The sequence below is a fragment of the Rhinolophus sinicus genome, chromosome 5, assembly GCF_057876585.1.
Source record: "Rhinolophus sinicus isolate RSI-liver-muscle chromosome 5, RSI-T2T, whole genome shotgun sequence".
NCBI lineage: Eukaryota > Metazoa > Chordata > Mammalia > Chiroptera > Rhinolophidae > Rhinolophus > Rhinolophus sinicus.
In genome coordinates this window covers 11703466-11725376 of record NC_142505.1, presented here as the reverse complement: position 1 = coordinate 11725376, position 21911 = coordinate 11703466, and the positions used below count along the sequence as shown (strand labels likewise).

General features: G+C 41.9%; 1 protein-coding gene across 3 annotated transcripts in view; it reads right to left on the bottom strand.

Annotated features, from left to right (window-relative positions):
• ULK4 (unc-51 like kinase 4) overlaps positions 1-21911 on the bottom strand; it is a 406057-nt gene that overhangs the window by 150460 nt on the left and 233686 nt on the right. For 2 of the 3 annotated variants that reach the window (XR_016021270.1, XM_088798237.1), the window contains one exon: positions 15232-15337. The exons of the other annotated variant lie outside the window; for it this stretch is intronic. Coding sequence is in view for 1 of the 2 variants with exons in the window: in XM_088798237.1 (XP_088654363.1) it covers positions 15232-15337 (106 nt within the window). In the remaining variant the exon portion in view is untranslated. The remainder of the gene's footprint in view (positions 1-15231; positions 15338-21911) is intronic. 3 annotated transcript variants of the gene reach the window in all.

Here is a 21911-nt window from a genome sequence, read left to right as displayed (position 1 = left end):
ATCTTGAACAGGAAGTAGATGCCCTGGAACTTTCACTGGGACTCAAGGTCCTGCCTTGGGAAACAACTTACTGCATGAACCCCCTCCCATTTCACAGGACAGAAGGACACACATCTGAAGACAGCGCTGGGAGCTCTGATTGGTCATCTAGCCAACATGCCAAACATCCAGCATCTTCTGCCACTTTGCAGAAGAAACACGTTCCATTTGCCTCACCATCATGGGAGCTTCAAGCTACGCAGCCTCTGATTTTATCTGCAATGTTTCTTTAATGTTTCACCCAGAAGGAAAGTCAACATTCTTCCTCACCCAGAGGGGACATTTGATACCCCACTGCTGAGACATCAAACAGTGTCCCCTCCTGAAAGTCGGGGTGGTAGAGACGTTGAATTTGAGGCACATATGAACGTGTGCGGTTAAACAGGGACAAGAGAATCACAGCACACACACTAATAGAAGAAACTGTTTATTCACTTTAAACATTTCATTCATTTTAAATAGTAAAATAGGAATTTTAATATTTCTTTTACCTGGTTTATGTTTCGTAGGAACTTTTCATGATCTTCTGATCCCATAGTTTCAAGAAATGACTCCTAAATTTGATTTGCTATCTTGCAAAATACAGACACAGTAAAAACAATTTTTATTTTTTTTTGGTGGCTAAAATAGCTGGCTGTCTACAAAATATTCATGTTCTTTTTTCCAAACTGTGGAATCATTGCTGAAAGTGGCTGCTCAGCCAGGCACTCCATTGCCCAAAATTCATGTATGTTGTAGCATGTATCAGAAGTTTATTCCTTTTTATGGCTGAATAACATTCCATTGTATGTATATACCAAATTTTGTTATCCATTCATCCATTGATGGACACATGTATTGTTTCTACCTTTTGGCTATTGTGACTGATGCTCCAATGAACATTTCTATGTAAGTATCTGAGTCCCTGCTTTCAATTCCTTTTTTTTAAAGATTTTATTGGGGAAAGGGAACAGGACTTTATTGGGGAACAGTGTGTACTTTCAGGATTTTTTTCCAAGTCAAGTTGTTGTCCTTTCAATCTTAGTTGTGGAGGGTGCCGTTCAGCTTCAAGTTGTTGTCCTTTCAGTCTTAGTTGTGGAGGGCACAGCTCAGCTCCAGGTCCAGTTGCTATTGCTAGTTGCAGGGGGCACAGCCCACCATCCCTTGCGGGACTCGAGGAATTGAACTGGCAACCTTGTGGTTGAGAGCCCAATGGCCCATGTGGGAATCGAACCGGCAGCCTTCAGAGTTAGGAGCACAGAGCTCCAACTGCCTGAGCCACCAGGTCGGCCCCGTTTTCAATTCTTTTGGGCATATGCCTAGGAGAGGAATTGCTGGATCATAATATTCTGTTTAACTTTTTGATGAATCACCATACTGTTTTCCACAGCCGCTGCACCATTGTACATTCCTACCAGCAATGCATGAAGATTTGAATTTCTCCATATCTTCATCAACACTTGTTATTTTCTTTTTTTTTTTTTAAATAATCAACCTAACAGGTGCGAAGTGGTATCTCATTATGGTTTTGATGTGCACTGCCCTAATCAAATAAGGTGCATCTTTCCATGGGTTTATTGGCAGTTTATTTATCTTTTTTAAAGAAATAGCTATTCAAGTTGTTCACCCATTTTTGAAAATGTTGTTAGGTTTTCTGTTCTTGAATTGTAGAAGTTCTTCATATATTCTGAAAACTAATCCCTTATCACATAGGTGATTTGCAAGTATTTTCACTTCTGGCTGCGGTTCTTAAGAAGCAGGTGTGCGTCCTCCACTATTTTGCACTCTGCCTGCTGGGTGCAGAGGATTCCAACACCCAGGGGAATGATGGGGCAAAGAAATGTAAGGAGATCAGCGAACAGGGAACAGAGCTGCCCACTGATGAGGAATGACACATACTCCACTACCATGTTTCCCTGAAAATAAGACCTAGCCAGACCATCAGCTCTAATGCGTCTTTCGGAGCAAAAATTAATATAAGACCCAATTTATTTTAATATAAGACCAGGTATAATACCAAGCATAATATAATATAATATAATATAATATAATATAATATAATATAATATAATATAATATAATATAATATAATACCGGATCTTATATAAGACCGGGTCTTACATTAATTTTTCCTCCAAAAGATGCATTAGAGCTGATGGTCCGGATAGGCCTTATTTTCGGGGAAACACGATGTTAATATTATCCAACTCAAATTTCTTTAGTGTTAATCCACTGTAATTTTGGTTCCTTTTTTCCCCAGGCAAGTTATACAACCTCACACTACCCTCTGTCTGACTATTCACAGTTGTTCTGATTGCATGATCTAGGAGTTGATGATTTCCGTCTCCCAGATCTCAGCTCCACTAACGCCCCTTAAATCTTGGCTCAGGCCTTCCCTGATTACACCCTTTTTTTTTTTCTTCCAATTATCACAAACTAACAGCATCATCGTTTTCCTAAGACAGACTTACTTCCTACAGTTCTGAAATGCCTCCATTCCTCTTTTTTGTAACTGAGATATTTTCCATCCTAAGATCTTAGACACGCTTATTTCGTTGTAACTTCTTAAAGACAATGGCTCTGAGTGTAAACTGCCAGTTGTAAGATGAATAGGTTCTGGGGATCTAATGTACAGCAGGGTGGTTATAGTTAATAATACTATATTGTACACTTGAAAGTTACCAAGAGAGTAGTAGCTAAATTTTCTTACCACAAAAAAAGAAATGGTAATTATATGATGTGATAATTTTGCAATATATAAGTGTATCAAATCAACACATTGTACACCACAAACTTAATGTCATGGCAATTATATCTGAATAAACGGCTTTTACATTTTTAAATGGTTGAAAATAATTAAAAGAATATTTTGTGAAAAATATTTTGTGAAAATTATATGAGGTTCAAATATCAGTGTCCAAAAAAATAAAGTTCTATTGAAACACACAGAAAGAGAGGGAGGGAGGAAGGGAGAGAGAGGAGAACGCACTGAAAAGAAGAATCCTACAAATATCTGATTTTTTTTTAAAATGGCTGAGGTTATATTTGTAGATTTTTCCATATTCTGCATTGTAACCTCTTTGGGGTGAGTTTAACTCATTTAAAATGGCTGATACTGTCTTAATAATTACTATGTTTCCCCAAAAATAAGACCTAACCGGAAAATAAGCCCTGGCATGATTTTTCAGGATTGACATCCCCTGAACATAAGCCCTAATGCATCTTTTGGAGCAAAAATATAAGACCCAGTCTTATTTTGGGGTAAACACGGTATGTAAGGCTTCATTTCTCTGGCTCTAATGATGTGCTTGCATGGTCCCATGCGAGGGCCACTTAGCTATTTTTAGTACTTATTTTAAATACCTATGCTAATTTTATTAATTATACATGACAAATTTACATATATTATCATTTAGTCCTCAAACATATGAAATAGGTATCATTACACTAGAGAGAGTAAGACCCAAAAGTGTCTTATCAAATAAGATTCCAACCCAGCTATTTCAATTACCACACCATGTTACCATCCTTCACTCACATGTTAACTTCTCAAATTCTTCCCTAAATAATGGACTTACATCTTCTTTTTTGGAGCAAAGCTTCAGAGGTCTTCCAGGAGCTCTTTGAGATATTTTTAGGAGGGACAGCTCATTGTGTGCTATTCCTTGACACTATTTTAGAGTCATACCTTCTGTTATATGTCCCTCCTTCGCATTTTTAACATGTTTTTAATCTGGCCAAGTCAAAAAGCTTGTTAAATGTCTTCCCCTTTTCTTGTATTGAAAAGCCCTTCTTGATATGGCTTTGATATTTCTGACATTAAGAAGCCTCACTGAGCACTGCTGAAGAGATGCTTGGAAAGGGGAGGAACGACACACAGGCCATTCCATCTCAATGAAACATTAAAGAAAGAAAAGTGGACATCTCTATCTAACACACAGCTCTCCGTATTTCAAAATTAAGGTCAGACAAAATGAAAGAAGCAAAACTAAGATCCTTACAGGCCTGTAGGTCTGAACAACTGCTCTGCTACCTGTAAGGTTATGGTCTCCAACTCTGCCAGTGATGTTTCACTGTGCTCCAAACTGACAGGATCTGCCCCTCGGAGATGAGCCAGTGGGGCTCCCAAAGTGAGGAACTGGGTGAAAATTGATGAAAAATCAGTCAACAGCTCAAACTTTATTCATATTGGTGGCTTTAAAAGAATCCAGCACATAATGTCTTATGTATATCAGGTTCTCAAGCAATAGATGTGGACAGAAGAAAGATCCGAAGTGCATCGCTACAGATGAGGACAGAAGTGGGACAGCACATGTGGTACGGGGCATTCTGGGTGCAGAGACTCGAAGCACGTCTCCTAGAAATGGACATGAGCACTACACTGAGCATCCCCATGATTCACCCATTCAGGGCATATTTACTGAGCAACCACCGTGAGCCAGGAACTGTGCAGGGGGTTCTCCTGTGAGTGGGACAGGCAGGTTCCCGACTTCATGGGCCTTTCATTCCAGCAGATGACATGGACGGACACTAACTAGCCAATGAACGACATACTTCGTATTTTAATGAAAACTGTGATAAGCACAACGAAAGAGAATATGGGCTAGCAAGCTAGGCTTCCTTGAGAAATGGAGTTTGATCTGAGCTCTGGAGGAACAAACAAGGTGAGAAGGATGGGGGATGGTGCATGGGGTGAAAAGCAGCAGGATACGTGACAGAAACTGAGATAAGGTGAATATGGCTACCGCGCGGACAGCAGAAGGAAAAGTGCTTAACGTGAAGCTGGCGAAATGCGGACTGTATGCTGTGTTAGGATCTCAGCCTTGCTCCTAAAAACAGTATAAAGCAAGTACAGGGAATAACATGGTTAGACTGGCACCCTAAAATGATCGTTCTGGCTGTTTCTATATAAAACAAATAGATCAGAGAATTCTCTTCTTATCTGTTACTCCAATATTCTCCTGTTCCCCAAGTCAGTCCCCCACAAATCATCTCTGAAATGCCTAGGAGACAGCAATGCAATTAAAATATTTGAAATTTTAAATATTAAAGCAAAATAAATCCTATAATAAAAAAAAAGATAACCTAACCTCAATAGACATTTCATCACAGAGGAAATACAAACAGCCACTAAGCCCATGCAAAGATGCTCAACATCCTCCGCCATTAGGCAGGGAAATGAAAGTCCAAACCACACGGCCTATCACTTCACACCATTAGATTGGTCATAAGGAAAAAGACACAAATAACCCTTTCTCTGATCTTGAGGGTTAATATTGTCACCAGAATATGTCATTTTTTATCACTTTTTCTAGGATACAACACACCTTTTCAATCTGCATATTTATTTATGTGTGGAGCATTTTCTTCTATTTTAAAATATTTCACCTGTTTGGTTTTCTCAGGCCTCTCCTTGAAGAGCCACTCATGCTCATGTTCTTCTCTCTATTAGAATTTCGGCCTAAGCGCATACTTGGATTTCTCAATGGAAATTTACAGACACAGACATTTGTATATAAGAATTCATTTTATAGCTAGCCGAGTAGGGCAGGTTTTGTGACCTATAGCATCACGATGGGTTTCAAAAATCTTTCAGAAACAATTCATTCCCCTGCCTAGTACCTAGATGAGTCGAGCATTATAGCCACTTGACAACCAAGTAAATGGGGAAAAGGGACAAAGACTGGCTCTTCTATTGATTCATTAAGTACCATAAACTGTGCATTAGTATGCGTGGCAAGACAAGAAATGAAAAGATATAATTTGTAGCAATGTAAAGGGAAAGAGAACCTTGTGTCATTCCCCATGATTCCATTAAAGGAAAATACTGTCATGCATCCATCAAGTTCAACGAAGGATTTTCCAGACACTCAGTTTTGTGTTTTCCCCAGTGGGTTCTTGTCCAAGAAAGAAGGTAGATTCTAAGATTTAAGTTGGGATCCTGTTGTCTCCGAGTTTTAATCATGTCTATCATCATTTAACCATTAGCTTAACAGAGAAGAGTTCTCAAAGCATCTTTGAGAGAAAAGAAAAGCCAAGTTGGCATCTACCTTGTACTCCTCAGTCTGGTAGCGTTACCTTAATAATTTCATGTCAAATTCAAGCAATGCCCAAGTTTTTGAGACCATTCTTACCTTGTACTCTATACATTTCCATTTTGTTCATTTAAAATAAATTCTAAAAGTTAGAGCAAAGATACTGAATTAAACTGACTCTTCACATAAGAATTCACTTCAGATTCAAACTTTCATGTCGACATGTTTAAATCCTCTGAAGCCAATGGGGGAAATTTGTTAATGCAAAGGTAATAAGACATAAGTTCAAATATGTGATAGAAATAAGTTAAAATATGTGGTAAAAATAAGTTCGTTATTTAAACATTTAAAAGTTTCTTAGGTAATTATATTTTAGATTATTTGTGCCTTTCTCTTAACATTAAAATTTATATATTATGTTAAGTGAAAGACGTCAAATGCAAAAGCCACATATTATATGATCCCATTTATATGAAATGTCCAGAACAAGCAACTGCACGAGAACAAAAGGTAGCTGAGTGGCAGCTGGGGCTGGGGGAAGGAGTGAACGGGAGTGAGTGCTAAGGGGTAGGTAAGTTTTGGGGGTTTTTTTGTTATTTTGTTGTATTTTTTTTAATCATGACAATATTCTGGAGTTAGTGAAGACAGTTGCACAACCTTTTGAGTACACTGAAATTTCACTAAATACAGGTAAGCAAAGTATTTCCTAGACATCTATTGAGAAAATTAAAAAAAAAAAAATTCTTAAAATCAGTCCTTCCTGCCACATCATGGAATCTCTAGGCACAGATACACAGGATCTACTGTTAGGTAGAATGGCCATTCAGAAAGATGGGGGTTTAGAAAACTGAGGTGACATGCTTGGGGCCATTAAGGATTTAAGCCACAGCAGTCATGGCATCACACTGGGGCCCTGTGTCATGAGACTAACGTGCTTATTTTGGTGGCATTGCCCATGGCCATGGAATCAGTAGGACTTCATCCAGAGCTAAACAGAACCGTAGAAAAACCTGGCTTCTTTGGCGTCCATTGGAGTTGCCTCCACTTAGGCGATTTGTTACTATAACTTTGCACATCCCAGCCTAGAGCTGAGCCCCAGCCAACCTACAGACACAAGAGTCAAAATACCAGATTTCGGTTTTAATTCACTGAGTCATGGGGTAGTTTGTAATCCAACAGCACCCAACAGAACTTGAGAATAAACACCATCTAAACTGAATAGATATAACTGAATAAGGTCTCCTCAAGTGGAGGAGGACCAAACATTTTGGACAGATACGTTAACAAGGGATACTATACAGTTACACAGGGCAGTAAAGAAATAAATATGTCTCATCAATAGTTAGCTGAAAAAAAATCCATAAAATATTTCTGGCAGCTTAAATGTAAGATACTATAAAATGCCAATTGTGATATTAGTATAGCCTTGCACGCTTAACCCTGTAAGGTATTTTACTCCTTCTACAGGTAACTGAAATAACAAATGTTGTCTAGTTCCAGTCGACTAGGGTAGAAATTACAAAGAAGCCAGTTTCAGCTCAATATAAAACACTTTCTAACAACTAGAGCTTTTCAAAGGTGGAATGTGCTACCTCGTGCAAAAAAAAAACAAAAAACTGCCTTCTAATTCCAGACCCATTTGCACGGTCACCTCTCCAGGTGACAGCATATAAGAGATGCCAGCCCTGGGTGGGAGCTGAGTCTGCTACAATGCTTCCCTAACCTGGGTCATCATTACCGTCACCTGGGTCACTCCTCGGCCCCTCTCTCAGAGTCTGATTCCCAAACCACGGTCTAATCTTTAAAGTTAGCCAAGGCAAGGAGGCAGGTAGTAGATAGTCAGTAATGGCCAACCAATGACCTAATCCTCAATTAAAACTGAACTGCAGTCTAGCCACAGGTTTCCAAATGATTTTAATGTTGTCAATAGCTTTGACCAAAATGACCCTGAATGCACCAAGTAGCTCTGTTTTTTTCCCACTGTTTTTCCCGGGGTTCTCCTCCACGGCAGCCATGCAGGCCTCCCGTGCCTCTGACATGCCGGGCGTGCTCCCATCTTGCTTTTGCGCTTGTTGCTCTCTCCGCCCCAGACATCTGCATGGCTTGCTTCTTCACTTTCAAGCTTTTACCTGCCCATCTTCCCAGTGAGGCCTTCTGTGGCCACCAAGGTAGGATTGCAACGCCACTCCCATGCAGACATTTCATATCCCCTTGTTTCCTTTGATTTGTTTTCCTCAGTACTTATAATCCTATAACATTTAACATAAACTTCTTGTTCATTTATTTTGTTTGTTGTTTATTTTTCCCACCAGGATGTAAGCTTCATGGAGGCCAAGACTTTTGTTCATTACTGTATTCCTTGCACCTAGAACAATGTCTGACAGACAACTCTTTGTTGAAAGACTGAACTATGTTGGGGGTGGCAAGTTATGTTTTTTGTAAACAAATTTTTATCGAAACACCATCACACTCATTCACTTATGTATTATCTACATCTGTTTCTGTGCCACAAGAGCAGAGCTGAGTAGGTGCAACAGAGACTGTGGACCGCAAGGCCTAAAATATGTAATGTCTGGCTCTTTACAGGATAGTTGCCGACCCCTAGCGCATTGGTTGTGGTCTGACTCAAAATTTCTAGGTCACTGAACTTGATGGCAGGGGCTGCAGAGAATACATGCCCATTTTTTATCAAGAGGTGGAACATCTTTCCTCACGCCAGATGGATGATTTCTAGAAACCAATAGGATGTAATGGAAGTGAGGTGAGATTATCAAGCCTACGCAGCAAGGGGCCTTCCAGCTGCCTCTCTGGCTCTTCCGGAATGCTGCCGCCACGTTAAAAAGTCTGAGCGAACCTCTTGAGGTCAGGGGGCACCCCATCCCCACCACAGCGCCAGGCATATGAGCCCAGGGGACACCAGCAGAACCAGCCCATAGGCCAGCCCACAGAAGAGTGAGAAATAGAAATGATTTAAGTCACTTAGCTTTGGGGTGGTTTGTTATCTAGGAAAGGCTAATTAACACAGAAAGATTTATTTATGACGATTTTTAGATTAAACACTTAGGGTAAATTTTCCACTTTTTCTTCATGCATTTTCATACTACTGTGAATGCAGCAGCCTCTTTTGTAAGGTATTTATATATAATTTTCGGTTTATCTTGAGTGGAATCATAGTTTAATAACTAAATTTTACAAATACGCTGAGTTTTGAAAATTTGAGAGTAGTTTTGAGAGAGTTTGAGATACTATACCTCAGGGCTTGGCAAACCATGGCCAGTGGGATGGCACCTAATTTTGTAAATAAAATTTTATTAAAATGAGGTCATGCCTATTCCTTTATAGATTCTCCGTGGCTGCTTTCCTGCTATATTGGCTATATGGAAGTGCAGCGACAAAGGCCACATGGCCTACGAACCTAAAATATTTCCTATCTGGTCCTTTACAAGAAAAGTTTGTCAACACCTCCTGTACAACACTGTTTTGAATGCTATTCATAAAAGTAAAAAAAAGAGAAAATCGAACATAGCTATCAAGTACACCTTCAAAGCCCAAACAACTCTCATAGTGATTTTCTGCTCTCTTGAGTAAACACCGATTTAGGCAGTTTTATAATAAACCTAGTAAGAAATGAGTATTTTTATTTCCGACACACCATACACCAATGGAGACAAATAATTTCTTTAAACGCTTCTTTGGAAAGGCTACGGTGTTTCAGCTGCTGCTGTGTGTCATGTAAAGCCATTATTCTGACAGCTCTGCTGGTAAAACTGAAGCTGGAATTAATATCCATTATCGAAAGGTCATTGCACAGGGACAGGCCAGCAGCCAGTTTTAAAATGTTAATAACTCTGATATTTTTCAAATATAAACAAAAGGTCTTTCTTTGTTTTATAATTCTTTCCCTATATGGTTCATTTCAAAATGAAAACGCTTAAGCCAACGGCCTGAATTATATAACACAGTTGCGTGCTGGTGATATGTCAGTGACTGCGCTTATCAGAGTTTGTGTACTTTGAGGTACACTTACCAGGTGGCACGCACTGTACTGAAGTCCTCATGGATGTCACCTTCCATAGTCACTGAGTCTGAACATCATTATTTTATGTACCAGTAAAAAAGAAAAACTGCTGCCAATGACATTATGTCACATGCTTTATCCCTTGGAACTTCGTCTTACACTCAATGCAAATGCTCTCTGAGACTTCCTTTCACACGGGTTTTCTCGTATGTTACAAAAGAGAAAAGGAAAAGGTAAGTAAAGCTAATTGGTTTAGGTTTTCTAAAAAGTTCTTCCCATTTGGAGGCTGACTCTTCTCATCTTTCAACTCAAGCATCAGGGTCACCTTGTTGTCATATTCTGTTCCGTGACAGCATCGGTGAGGAGGGCACCGCTGAAGCGCCCTCTGCTGAGGTCTCTTTAGGTTAACCTCCAGGGCGCTCACGTCCACTCTGCAAGGTTCAACCTGCATGTGCCAGCAGCAGGAACTACGTCAGGACCGCCACACGGACAGCAGTGGTTGATGTACTGATTGCAGAGCTATTCAAATGTGTGTGTGTGTGTGTGTGTGTGTGTGTGTGTGTGTGTGTGTGTGTGTGTATGGAGGGGGATGTGTGCCATAGAATTCATCCTACTGCTAACTGTTAATGTCATCAGAGGAGGAAACTCAGGCAGCAAAAGTCATTTCTACTAGTTCATCTATATCACAGCTCACTTCTACTGGGGTGATTTTTCAAGTATCAGTATTAGAAATAACTCTATATGTTTGGAATGGGGAGTTTAACTCTATATGAAATGTAATGAATATATAAATCAGAATTGATCTGAAATAACGACTAACGAGGCTTCATTCAAACCAAACGCATACATTCAAGACCCCACAGTGGCAGGTGGTCAGTGAGTCTTCACGTGGCCATGCTCCGCTGAACCTCAGTACTCTGGGTTTCCCAACACCCATCAGATCTTTACCCACCTTTGGAAAAACTCAGTCTACATGTTAATAGCCAAGAGGTTTGCCGAGCAGCAGAGCGTGATGGCAAGTCAGACTGGTGACCGTCTCTAGAGCCTGGAATCAGACAGCCCTGCAGGCCGCACGGGCCACCCCATCACTCCCATCCCCTCTAACCTCCATGAGCAGGGGCCAGGAGGAGTTCCCAACCTTTGTGAGCTCCCGTACCCCCTCCCCTTCCTCACCCCACACTCGCAGCCTGGCCACCATCCTCAGCCTAAGGCCCTCTGGACTTAGAGTGCCCCTTGTCTCTAACTCACGCTCTCACAGGACGCTCAGAACTCCCAGGTCATTGACAATCTTCAGCAGTCTAAACATCAAGAGGATTCACACATGTCATCCCACCCATTCCCAACCTCTGAACCCCTTCCACTAGGACATATGGAGCTCATAGTCAGTTATCGGCAGAATCCTTCAAATCGTCAACCTCTCACCTATGTACCTTTCACCTTCCTGCTCTATCGGAAACCTGCCCTTTCCAGAGCCTGGTCTCCTCAGCAGGCTCTTCAGGTGATGGGCACTTCTCTGCCCGCTCTGCTTCTGCCACTGGGCCTTGGTGGTGTTGCCTTGTTCCACGGTGCGGCTTCTACAGCGACGGTGGACAAACGTTTTCTTAAAAGGCCATGTAGTAAATATTTTAGACTTTGTGGGCCATGCAGTCTGTCTCAACTACTCAACAATGCCATTACACAGGAACAACCAGCCACAGAAAATATGCAAATGAGTGGACATGTCTACCTTCCAACAAAAACGTATTTGTAGAAGCAAGCAGCCAGATGACAGGCGTCAGTGTACTGAACCTCAGATCAGCAGTCTGCACCACCTGCCTCCTCTCCCCCACTGGCCACCATCCTCAGACCACTGAGTCACTTCCCTTTATTCCCTGAGATCAATGTTACACTGACACTACCATTCTTGCCATCATTTTTGTGATTTCCACTTTACAAAATGTGGAATGGGGCTAGGTCTTAAGAGACCTTAAGCTTATACAGTTGGGAGGTGGGGATGGACTATAAGAAAAAAAATATGAATGTGAAATCGCCCCTGCGTATATGAGGGCCCTTGACACTTAAGCTTCATTAGCGTCATAGTAAAGCTATCTGTGCTTCTTCTGGTGCTCCAACTCTTCTCAGTCCACTGAACATACAACTGTAGTAGCCACCTCCATCACCACACAGACAATCCTTCCATGCCTGACTTTTCAGCTCCCTAAGCTCCTATCTTCTAGAATTTGTCCTTTATCTGGCCTCAGCCATGTAACCCCATGCTTCATGGGCCAGCAGCTGCAACGTCTGCAATGCCAATTTCAGGCATCTGACTCCGTATCCACTCTCTCAATTAGCAAATAGAGCTGCTAATAATGTTATAGGCTTCATTCTGCAGTACCTTGATTCTCAGCTCATGTTAGAGAGAAGAATGCTTTGAAGGGATTCGTGGATGGGGTTTTTTTTTTATTGTTTAATGCAATGGTCACCAAGAAGATTTGCAGAAAAAGAACAACATTTTATTATTATGGGTCACATTTTCCAGTTTCTTTTTCATATCTACTAAGTTTTGGTTGTAGATTGGTCATCGTGTAGAGAGTTGGGATAACATGTTGTAGAGAGTTGGGATTATACTGTTATCTTATAAGTGGTATTGACTCTTGTTCTGGCAGGCAGCTAAATTCCTTGTGAATCTTTTGACCCTGAAGGACTTAGTGTTGTTCTGTGTTAGGACAGGTCTATAGTGGTTTAATGCTTAGTCCTATGTAGTCCATGGTCTAAATTCTAAGGCAGGTCTAGAGTAGCACTCCACTGGCTAGGCTGGAATTCCTGCATCTCCTATTACTGCTTGGTTTCTGCTATCTCATTTCAGTTCCCAGTCCTATGGCATCTTCTCTATCCTCTGTTAAGCCTAACAGAATGTTTCTTGGTGCAAGTGAAGCCCAGCCCTTACCAATGACCTAAGGGAAACCTGCATGTAGACTTCTGGGCCCTAACCCTCTTTGCAACTCTTCTCTTATACTCTGCTCTGTGTATACTCAACAGTTCACATCTCTGAATACTGAACTCTACTCCCAGCTCAGCAAGACCTCTGTGTTCTGCTTGTACTCTGCTTCCCTCCCCACAGGTGGAAAAAAACCCAGAGTGACATGAGATTCACATGATGTGTTTCCTTTCTCACAGGGATCATAGCCCTATTCTGCTTATTTCCTAGTGACTAAAACAACTGCTTCACGTATTTTGTTGAGTTTTACTGTTTTTTATGGTGGGAGGATGTGTTAGTATCAGTCACTGTCATAGGAGAAAGCGAATAGGCATTTTTTCAAGTGCACATAATAAATCATGAAAACTGACTATATATTAGGTACAAGCAAACCTCAAAAAATTATTTTATAATAATCTAAAGAACAAAGTAAATGAACAAACAAAATAGAAACAGACCCATAGATACAGCGGCCAGACTGATGGTTACCAGATGGGAGGCTGAGCGAGAAAGGTGAAGGGATTCAGAAGTACAAATTGGTAGTTACCACAGTGTCACAGGAATGTAAAGTACAGCATAGGGAATAGAGTCAGTAATATGTTAAAATCTATGTATAGTGTCAGATGGGTACTAGACTTATCAGAGGATCATTTCAAGTTATATAAATGTCTAACCACTACTCTGTACACCTAAAACTAACATAAAATAATATTGAATGTCAACTATAATTTTAAAAAATAGTCACGGGGATATTAGTATAGCATAGGGAATATAGTCAATAATATTATAACTATGTACAGTTCAGATGGGTAACAGACTTATTGGGGCAATCAGTTTGTGAAGTATATAAATGTCTAATTACTGTGTTGTTTTGTACACCTGAAACTAATAAAAAAAATGCTCCACATCATATGTCACCAGGGAAACACAAATTAAAACAATAATAAGACACCACTACACACTTAGCCAAAATCCAGAGCACTGACAACACCAAATACTGGCGAGGACGTGGAGCGACAGAAAATCTACTTCTTCACCAGTGGGCATGCAAAGTAGTGCAGCCACTTTGAAAGACAGTTTGGTTATTTCTTACAAAACTAAATGATTAGCATTAAGATTAGCAATCATACTCCTTGGTATTTAAAGAAACTCAAAACTCATGTCCACACAAACACCTGCACGTGGGTGTTTATAGCAGCTTCATCCATAATCGCCAAAACTTAGAAGCAACCAAGATGCCCTTCAGCAGATGAGTGGACAAATGGTGGTCCATCCAGACCAGGGAATATTATCTAGAGCTAAAAAGAAATGAGCTATCAAGCCATAAAAATACGTGGAGGAATCTCAAATGCGTATTACTAAGTGAAAGAAGTCAATCTGCGAGCGCTACATACTCTATGATTCCAACTATATGACATTTCGGAAAAGGAAGAACTGGAGACAGTAAAAAAAAAAAATCAGTGGTTGTAGGGGGGCCGGCGGTGGTTAATAGGCAGAGCATAGAGCATTTTTAGGGTAGTGAAAATACTCGGAATAATATTATAATGATGGATACATGTCATCACACATTTTTCCAAACCCATAGAATATATGACACCAAGAGTGAACCTACGGTGGACTTTGGTTCATAATGACATGTCAATGTGGGTTCATCTTTGATAAATGCACCGCTCTGGTGGGAGAGGCTGACAAGGGGGGAGGCTGTGCCTGTGTAGGGACATGGGTTAATGGAAAAACTCGGTATTTCTCTCAATTTTGTGTTAAACCTAGAACTGCTCTTAAAAAATAAAATCAAAAACTGTTTTAAATGATAATATTACAGACATGTATGTATAAAGCAAAGTAAAGCCACCCTCAGCCCATCCAATCTCATTTGACAAGGTGCCTTTGACCATATATGCTTTTGTTTTGATTGGCAGCAGTAAGTCTAAATACTAGGCTTATACTTCTGTTTTTGGGTCTGTCACCTTTAAGCAGTGCCTGCTGACTTTGAGCCATGAAAGAGAGTAAATTACTGTAGGGAAACTATTGCAATCTAACCACACTTCTCCTTTTTGCTGGTAATATTATTTATAGATATTAAACACCTATATTAACTGATGAACTTCAAACAGTACTTCTTGACGCCCCACTATGTAAGATGCGGAAACTTACAAAGAGGCAAAACTCAAAAGAATCAAAGGCGAGTTCTAAGAAGCACTTACCTTGTTCATAAAGTAGTTTCATATTTGAATCTTTGCAGGCAACCAGGTTGTTGAGCAGTGCAATCACGCTCTGCATGGTGTTACCCAGAATGTTCTCCTGATGTTCCTGCAACCGATTATAATGCTCATCATAACTATACAGAGATAAAATTACATAAGAATAATAATGACAAATGATCAAATGACCTCCATCCCTTCATTCTTTGCACCAGGTTCCATGATTATGTCTTTGCAGTCTGATGAAGCAGACACCTCCGCCCCATTAGTGAGTTAAGTGACTGGGGAGGCAGCCTGAACCATTCAGAGAACGGGCGCCACTGTATGCAGCCCCCTGACCATGAGCTGAAGGACAGCCACGTAGCCCTCTGTGCTTCAGATGGGTGACAAAGGATGACAGTGACCAGAAATCAACCTCGTGAAACTTAGGAGGACACACCTGAAAGTCATCTTGAGATCACAAAGAAATATTTCTGCAGACTCAGGAGTAAACTGGTACTGATCTTTTCCTTCTGAAGTCTTGTATACTGCTGATGGCTATGTTGTTAGATATGACTTACTGCATCACTGCTTTGGTGTAATAAACTACACTTGGGACCTAAAAGAGTGAATTTTGCTTTCCCCGAACACTTAACATTGTACGGCAGGGAGTAACTTTGGTCCTAAAGAGAATGAGGAAAACGAATAATTCTTCAGTCTTAATTTCTCATTTGAAGGATATTTCTTCAGTCTTCAGTTCTCATTTTAAAGATTAAAAAAAAAATTTCTTTGTAATTTTTAAGGGATCTCAAAAATAACTTGCTTTAGCTTTATTTCCTTTTTCATTCCTCTGAATTTTTTAACAATTCAACAACACAGAACATAATGGAAACTAAGAAATTTCAAATAACAAAAATAAAGAGAATGCCTTTAAGCTCTGGGACTAGGACGAGGCAAGCCAGATGCATCGGGGACAAGAAGAAAGAAGGCCCTCACCTTCAGGTTCATGCAAATGCTCTCACTATCTGGTTGCCTCACTCTAGTCCTGGCCCTGCCCCTGGACCACTCAGTTAGTAACTAGGCCCATCCTAAAAAGTAACATGTATATCAATTTAGCAGGAGAGAGAGAGAAAGAGAGAGAGAGAGAGAGAGAGAGAGAGAGAGAGAGAGAGAGAGAGAGAGAGAGAGAAATATATGGTTTGCTGTATTTTGCTCACTCAACAAATAATTAATGTACAGCTATTAAATACCAGGCACTGTTCTAGGCACTTGAGGTATATCAGTGAACAAAATAAGGTTCCTTGTCCTCACAGAAACACACAACAAAAAACAAGCATAATAAATAAGCTATATAATGTGTTAGAAGGTAGCAAGTGCAAAAAAAGAGGAGAGAAAAGTGGGGACATTTGCATTCCTTTGCACTGACTAACTCACAGCCCAAATATGAAGACTGATTATTAAAATGGAAAGCTGGTTCCTTGGACAGACCAATAAAATAGACAAAGTTTTGGTGAGTCCAATCAACAAGAAAGTGGAGGAAACAGTGTAAAAGGTGACGTAAAGAGGTTCAAGGAAGATTTGTGGAGATAAGAAGAGAAGGCTCATGCCCACTTGTAAGTAGAGATGCCCATGACACTTGCTTTGGCCAATTAAACTGATTTGGGCAGAAACTTTAAGGGCCGTTGAGGGCTTCACTGTCCCATCATTCCCTCTGCCCTGGTGACCGGAAATGGTCCATACGGCACAGGCTCCAATAACCCACGTCTCAGAGTGAGGACGTGCAGCGGAGCGGCCACGAGTGCTCTGATGGACACACGGCTTCCTGAGTGTACAAAAATACCAACACGCATCTGTCTCTGAAGCTGCTCTGTCAACAGATGTCTACCTTCCACTCATGGGAGCCACCGGGTTTCATGAGTTTACCGTCTACGTTTTTGCCTGACAAGCCCCACGTAATATGACATAGCGTGGGGAAGGGAGACCACAGAACAAGTCCTTGTTCCTCTCAAGACGATGACAGGACGAGCGGTTTGCTTTCCAAATACAGACGCCTAAAAATTTCTTTCTTTAGAAACACACACTTAAGGGTGGATGTTAATGTTTGACTGTTTCACCAACACCAACTTAAGAAGATTTATGTGGAAGCCATGGTCTGCCACCAATTTCATCTAATTACTCTTACAGTTGGTTGGATGGAAAGGGTGATCGAGAAGCACCAACATGGCATGACACGTTACTCATGATAAAGTAACTAACAATACATTGGAAACCTACTTTTTGTGAAGAAAAGAGAAGTTGATGAACCCTTTTTGGTCCCATTCGGTAAAATAACACATAGCGCTCCTTGTTCAAAGACCAGTCTGTAAGCAAATATCCGTCAGTCTTACTGGAGATAGGAGTATACCCAGCGTTCCTTTGATAGGCACATTTTAATGATTAAATGCACCTTTTCTATGATACCCTTGGCAATACTTCAGTTTTTCCTTGTGCTCATGGGGTGAGTGCCACTTATGAATGCAGGCATTTCCTTTAACACAGAAACCCACTTTCTAAATCTCCATGTCCCCTGAACACTAAGAACCGGGATCGTAGCCTGGCCAAAGAGGTTCTGGGACTCCTGAGATGGAGGTCCCCTCGCACTGCAGAATGAAGGCCTCTGCTAGCCCCTGGTCAGTCTGCAGAGGGGCGTACATCCAAGGCACACCCTGGTTATCAAGAGCCCCCACTGCTCTTATGACCGGGGGTACTCAGGATAAAATAGTTGATGCAGAGAATAAAGAAGAGACCGATAATCCTGTAACCTGACTGGGAGAAATGGTTCCCTTTCTATCGTATCCTTTGATGGTCACCAGACAGGAGGAGGGTTGAGGGGCTGGGTGAAAAAGACAAAGGGATTAAGAAGTACAAATTGCCAGTTATAGAAACAGTCACGGGAATATAAAGTACAGCATAGGAAATATAATCAATAATATTGTAATAACTACGTATGGTGTCGGATGGATACTAGACTTAGCAAGGTGATCACCTCGTAACATACTCGTGTGCCCATTTCTAACCGCTATGTTGTACTCCTACAACTAATATGATATTGTATGTCAACTGTAATTTAAAAATAAATTTTAAAAAATGTTTTAATGTTTTTTAGTTTCTTTGTTGGTTTTCAAGCTTTCATAAACTGTGAGCTCCGTTCAATATTAAGTGGGGTTTATAAAAATTATAGAATTATAAGTTTACTTCCTGTTCCCTCTTGTAGGTATATACACTTCTTACATGTTGAGGGGGAGGGAGACCACAGAACAGTCACTGCTCCTCTGACGATGATGACATGGTGTCTGGGGGAACTAAGACAGGTACCGCTGTGGCCTAGAGCATAATATTCCCCAGAAAGAATCCTAAATATGTGGGGAGAGCAGTTGAGAAGGTGTAAACATGAATTAAGTACAACTCTATTAACTTCTATCAAATTGAGTTATTTCATTTCTCTTAGCAACTTTAATAAGATTTGTCCTTGCTGTTCACAAACACATTAGTCTACACCGGATGAATTATGCATTGACAAACATCCCATTTTCTTCTCAAAGTCAGAGCAGAGGATTATATGAAGGGAGAAAACATGGGGGTCAGTATGTGGGCCCAGAGTTCTTGGGCACATGCAGAAAACCAGTGTGAGGAGAAAAGGACAGGCTAAGTAAGTCAGACCGAAAAAGTCGAGAACCACATGATTTCACTCATATGTGGGATATCAAACTGAAAGCAACAAATGGACAAGACAAACAAACAAACAAACAAAAACTCACAGACACAGGCAACAGCTTAGTGGTTACCAGAGGGAAAGGGGGGATGGGGCGAAAGTAGAAGAGGGTAAAGGGGATCAAATACATGGTGACAGAAGAATTGACTTTGGGTGGTGAGCACACAATGCAACATACATGATGTATTATAGAATGGAACACTTGAAACCTGTATGATTTTATTAATCAATGTCACCCCAGTAAATTTCTTTTTAAAAGAAAAGGGAACCACAGGTTTGGTTCAAAGACCATGGGCCAGAGCTGGAGGAGAGAGATGACTGATTAGCGACTGTGTCCTCACTCGATGCTCCTCTAGGACAGCCCCTCCCGCGAAAGCTGTGCCCGAGTCCCGGGTGGAAGAACTGTGACAGAAGGCTGGGAAAATCCCTTAGCTGTGTCATCTCATTTAATCATCACAGAAACACCGAACAGGCTACAGAGCCCCCGCTTTGTACAGATCGACAGTGAGGTCAGCGAGGGGAAGTGGGACTTGCCCAGAACCCCCCAGCTCTGCACTGGTGAAGCTGGGATCCCATGCCCCTCCTCACCATGCAGCATTGCCTGGTGCCCACAGCACAGGAGGAGAAAGGAGGGGAGTCAGGGTCCCCAGATGAGTCAACACACCCCAGGTTCACCAACACCCCGAGGGCCCATGGGGTTATATGGGAGGAATTTAAAGGAGCCCAGAGCAGGGGCTGGAAAGAAGCAGAGAAATGCTGTCTGGGGGCTGCTCTTGTAATGTTGCCCTCCTTCTTTTCATGCCACATGTGCCCTGCCCTGTGGCACCACCACTTGGATCTCCTGGCTTCATAAGAGCCCTTAGCACATTATCACTATGCTGTGAGACGTACAACCCAGGAAGCAAGATGTAGGCATTAGGCAACTATAGGAAAGGAAAGAATGAGCATATTACCCCCAAAAAGAAAACACACACTCGAGCCGCCATTAATCGCCACCTTACTCAGACACTTAGATTTACCACTGGCTGATGGATATGGAAGGAAGCTGAGCTCGGGGGAGAAGGTATCACTGACATCCCACGGCCATTTAAGATTAGGATGACAATCTTTAACTCCTTCATCCACAACCCATCGATAAGCACAGCTCACCTAACTGGTGTGTCCAATGCCACAGTGCACGGACATTTAATAAACGGAGCCCTTGAGACTTCTAATCAAACATAACATTTGCCAGTAGAGATAATTAGAACTGAAGCAGCAAAATTCTAGTGTTTGGCAACACAGATGAAACAACTTCATTAAAATGTACAGCGTTCAGCAAATGAAAGGCAGGCGAGCACTGGACCCTGAAGAATCAGCCTTCTCAAAACTAATTGCTTCAGTGCTTCAAGCGAACAGCTCTGAAATACCAAGGGCACAGCAAGGAAACGCGACTGAAAAATTATTAGCCTTCCCAAAGTGGTTTCACTGTAAACAGAGCATTATACTTTATTCTAATATCGGAAGATGTAAATGGCACTAAAAGACTTCAGACGTCCAGAGAACAAGTTTGGCAGGGGTCTGAACAGCCCAGGCAGGACGTACCGCTAACGATCAGAAGTGACAATGAATGATGGCCACGCTCTCCTGCCTTTGGTGTGGGTCAGAATTCAAAGGACAACCAAGTAAAAGACAACAACCAATCCTAAGGAGGTTGGAAACCACTGAGAGAACGAAAAGCAGAAGCACACACAGGGTGCGCCTGCAATCTGCAAACTCTTAGAAATACACACACAGCATATCATATTCAACACGTGTTGGGACGACTTGCCAGGGCAAGAAAGGAGCGTTGCTCTGCGGGGTCCTCGTCGGCCGGGCACGTGCTCGCACATGGCACAACGCTGCTGCCCCAGGATCTAGGGGGTGTCCACTCACACTCCTTTTCATACGTCCTCATGTAGGACTCGATGCCTAGAGGCCTGGAGCCCCACAGAAAAGGGTCTTGGGAGCACTGAGATGAAACAAATGTATTTGAGGGGAATTTTTGCATATTATTGACTTTTCACAAGACTCTCCCACCGGCAGCTCAAACTCAGTGGAATCTAAACTGAACTCATCATCTCTTTCCCCTTCACACTGCTTCCTTTTCTGTTTCCTGTTTCAATGAACGGTCCCACAGTCTGGCCAGCCTGGCCAAATCCTGGAAGGACCTGGGGCCACCGCCTTTCTCTTATCTCCCGATCCGCCATAAAGTACTCCCGGTTCCCCCCGAGCCCTTCCGGGATCCATCCTCTTCCTTCAGATCAAGCTGTCGTCATCTTTGGCTGGGGCCACCGCAATCTCCCAATGGGGTGTCTACTCCCAGCTTCACCTCCTCTACTGCTCACCACCCTCCTCATTCTCAAGTGGCAGAGGCTCATCTCCATTCCTGGGGCTCAAATGTGGGGGCTGCAGGCCTGAGGAGTTCGTTCGTGTGTGGAAGGCTTAAGGCGGACGGCCACTGCCTCCCACAGTCCAGGGTGTGTCCAGAGCTCCAGTGGGACTCAAAGGTGTAGAGGGAAGGCAGGTAACAAGACCCAAGAGATGACAGAAGGGCACTGTCGCTCCAACGCTTTCAATCCCAGAGAAATACTGCATCTTGATTTTGGAAATATTCTCATGACTTATTGAGCCAAAATCCTGACCCTTGAGGGTGGGGAGCAGGAAAGGAAACAAGCTGGATTAAACTGAAAGGGCACAGGTTAACATTAATTTACTCATTTACTTCATACATGGGCTTTCCTGGGAAGGCCAAAATGTGGGGGTCCAATGAGGGAATGTTTGGGGTGTGATGAAGTTGGGGTTGGGGTCACTGCCACTGGGCATTTGTTCTGCCAGGTGTGAAGCAATTCCACAGCTCATCTGCCCTGTGGTCGGGGCTTTGGGGGCATTGCAGGCTCTGAGGAGGCTAAGGGAGAACTGTGAAGTATGCTCT